Source organism: Penaeus monodon, chromosome 35, assembly GCF_015228065.2.
Source record: "Penaeus monodon isolate SGIC_2016 chromosome 35, NSTDA_Pmon_1, whole genome shotgun sequence".
NCBI lineage: Eukaryota > Metazoa > Arthropoda > Malacostraca > Decapoda > Penaeidae > Penaeus > Penaeus monodon.
The window spans coordinates 3,764,522-3,768,157 of NC_051420.1; the positions used below are offsets into that span (position 1 = coordinate 3,764,522).

At 36.8% G+C, this 3,636-nt stretch overlaps 1 protein-coding gene across 1 annotated transcript; it reads left to right on the forward strand.

Annotated features, from left to right (window-relative positions):
• The first annotated feature begins 1,691 nt into the window (after positions 1–1,691).
• Positions 1,692–2,423, forward strand: LOC119595186. The gene has a single exon (XM_037944355.1). It carries the CDS (start codon positions 1,692–1,694, stop codon positions 2,421–2,423), a length of 732 nt encoding a protein of 243 aa, XP_037800283.1.
• Positions 2,424–3,636: the final 1,213 nt, after the last annotated feature.

Consider the following 3,636-nt stretch of genomic DNA (forward strand, 5'->3'; position numbering starts at 1 on the left):
GGGCGGAAAAGAGAGAGAGAGAGAGAGAAAGAAAGAATCAATCAGACTGACCATATAAAAGATAAAAACATTCATAAAAAGAAAGAAAGAAAAAAAAAAGAATCAAGAAAAGAAATTCTTTAGAAGCCACAATTGCATATTTGATAGAGGTCTATAAAGGTCATTATCGAATTATTTTCATAGAATAAAAAATAAATAAATAAATAAAAATATAAATAAAAAAACGAAAAAAAAAACACAGTAAATAAACACAAACAACTGCTACAAAAGATTCCTGTGACTGACCACTATATATATTTTCCTTTCTCTTACCTAAGTAAACATGCAACGCCACGAAGAAATTTGGGGGGAAAAGATAAGACAAAGAAAAAAGTAATCAACGGAATATTAATTATGAATGAAGAAGACCGTTGAAAGGGACTAAAAGTTACATAAAAAAAAATATATGTGTGTATATATATATGTTGTGGATGCGTGTGTGACGGAGACTTCAAGGTCAAGGAAATGCCGTGGTGTCCATGAGAACAGGTAATAACGCTAATGATTGTTATGATAGTAATGGCACTGTTGATGATAATGGCGACGGTAATGATGGTGATGATAATGGTGAAGGCGATAGTGATGATGGTCATGGTAATGATGGTCATGGTAATGGTGAAGGCGATAGCGATGATGATGATGATAAAGATGATGGCGACGGCAATGATGGTGGTGATAATGGTGATGGCGATGATGATGATCATGACACTAATAATAATGATAATGATGATCATTATAGCAAAACGATATTGATGGTAATATAATGAGTCATGAGAGATAACCATTATTATCAGCAATATTACTGACAACAATGATAATAAAATACCGATAACATTAATAAGAACCATAGCAATGATAATAGTGATGATAATCTAACAACAACAATGAAAAGCTCATAACGATAATAGTAATAACAATAACGATAATGATACTAAAGCCAATTATATTCGTGACGATTAAAAACATTTATTATCAATAATGGTCGTGTCAGTATTTTATAAAACTGACATTTTAACGCTTTCTATTTCTCTTCTTTGTAGATATTAGCACACTGTATAACCTTTTTTTCGAAACTGCAATTGAAAAATAATGAGTTTGTGTTGGAAAGTATTGACGAAAGCATAGTAAGGAGAAAAGGCCATCTTTGAATATCTTCGAGAGTCAAACGTCCTTAAAATTAAAATAAATAAATAATAGATTAATTAATTAATAATAATGATAATGATAATGATAATGATAATGATAATGATAATAATAATAATAATAATAATAATAATAATAATAAATAATAATAATGATTATGATGATGATGATGATTATGATTATGATTATAATTATGATTATGATGATGATGATGATGATGATGATGATGATGATGATAATGATGATGATGATGATGATGATGATAATAATAATATTAATAATAATAACACTCCAGTCATCAGAATGAGTCAAGTGTCCTACCCACAGATCTTCGTGTTGGAAAGTATTGACGAAAGCATAGTAAGGAGAAAAGGCCATCTTTGAACATCTTCGAGAGTTAAACGTCCTTTAAAAAATAAATAAATAAATAATAGACAAATAAATAATATAATAATAATAATAATAATAATAATAATAATAATAATAATGGCACTTTGTACGTTTCAGACATGTTGAAGCAAAAGATTAAGGCTGGTGCAATTAAGATCAAGAGATATGATGAGAGATGCCAACAGTTTAAACAAAATCAACAGTTTCAGACTAACCAGAAACTTTTCTATGAGACTCTGGATGGAAAGAATAGAGGAGGGAAAGAACAACTTGACCCAATTGAAGCAACTACTTTCTGGAGAAAGATATGGTCAAAAGAGGTCTTTCACAATGAGCAGGCTTCTTGGCTAGAGCAAGTTGAGCAGAAGTTCAGCGCAATAGAGGTGCAAGAAGATATCAACATCACCATGGAGGATATTAGAACGGGAGTGAGTAAGATGGCAAATTGGAAGGCAGCTGGCCCTGACTTAGTCCAGGGCTACTGGTTTAAGAAGCCACCAGGATTACACCCTAGATTGCAACTACACCTGCAAGACTGTGTGCGTGAAGGAAATGTGCCAGAGTGGGTGGTCAAAGGAAGGACAGTGCTCATTCAGAAAGACCCAACGAAGGGCACCCAAGCTAACAACTACCGTCCTATCGCCTGCCTACCCATAATGTGGAAGCTACTGACTGGAATCATGGGTGAGAAACTGTACCAGCACCTGGAGGGGAATGGACTACTAGCAGATGAGCAAAAAGGTTGCAGGAAAGGATCGAGAGGAACGAAAGATCAGTTGCTTGTAGACAAGGCAATCCTAAAGAACTGCTGGAGAAGGTTGACGAACTTGTCATTGGCTTGGATAGACTAAAAGAAAGCATATGACATGGTGCCACATTCATGGATACTTAAATGCCTGGAGATGGTTGGTGGAGCCAAGAACATGATTACAGTAATCAGCAATAGCATGGTGAACTGGAAGACAGTATCAACATTTGAAGGAACAAATCTTGGACAAGTGGACATCAGCATTGGAATTTTTCAAGGAGACTCCCTATCGCCATTGCTGTTTGTTCTAATCATGCTGCCACTAACGCTAGTGCTACAAAAGATTAGAGCTGGATACAGATTTGCAAAGGAAATGAAGCCTGTCAACCATCTACTGTTCATGGACGATCTGAAATTGTATGGAGCCAACAAAGACCAACTGGACTCACTCGTACAAGCAGTAAGGATTTTCTCGCAAGATATCAGGATGTCGTTTGGGCTAGACAAGTGTGCGGTCCTAGAAATGAAAAGAGGAAGACAGGTCGGCAGCAGTGGAGTAGACTTACCAGACGATCAGCATATCAGAGAAGTTGAAGAGGAAGGTTATAAATATCTTGGTATCCTGCAGTTGGATAAGACTCTTAATACTAAGATGAAAGGCAAGATAACATCAGAGTATGTGAGAAGAGTAAAAAAGCTATGCAGATCCAAACTGAATGGAGGAAACATGATCAGTGGCCAGCATGGATAGAAAAACTAGGAAAATTGTGGCAATGAATGGTTGTATGCACACCAAAAGTAATGTTGCGAGACTGTACCTGCCAAGGAAGGAAGGAGGAAGAGGGCTGATAAGCATTGAGGAGTGTGTAAACAAGGAGAGTAAGTCCTTGCATGGCTATCTCAGAGAGACCACAGAGTGGATGATTCAAGCTGCTTTAGAGGAGAATGTGTTAGATGAAGAAGAGAACCTCCAGGATTACCAGAAGAGGAGGCAGGAGGAGAAAATCAGGAACTGGAAGGAGAAAGACCTGCATGGAGAGTTTGTGCGACAAACAGCAGATGTAGCTGGAGAAGATTCCTGGAGATGGCTTTGGAATGGTTTTTTGAAAAAGGAGACAGAAGGTCTGATCTTAGCTGCTCAAGAACAAGCTTTAAGAACAAACTCGATCAAGCACAGCATAGATAAGACTTCAGTAACACCTCTGTGTAGAGTGTGTGGAGACTCTCCTGAAACTGTAAGACATATTATCAGTGGATGCAAGAAGCTTGCCCAGGGAGAGTACAGAAAACGCCATGACAAGGTGGCCCTGCGGGTG

Excerpts from the sequence above, each read along its gene's own strand:
- LOC119595186 (XM_037944355.1), top strand. The coding sequence starts at position 1,692 with ATGTTGAAGCAAAAGATTAAGGCTGGTGCAATTAAGATCAAGAGATAT.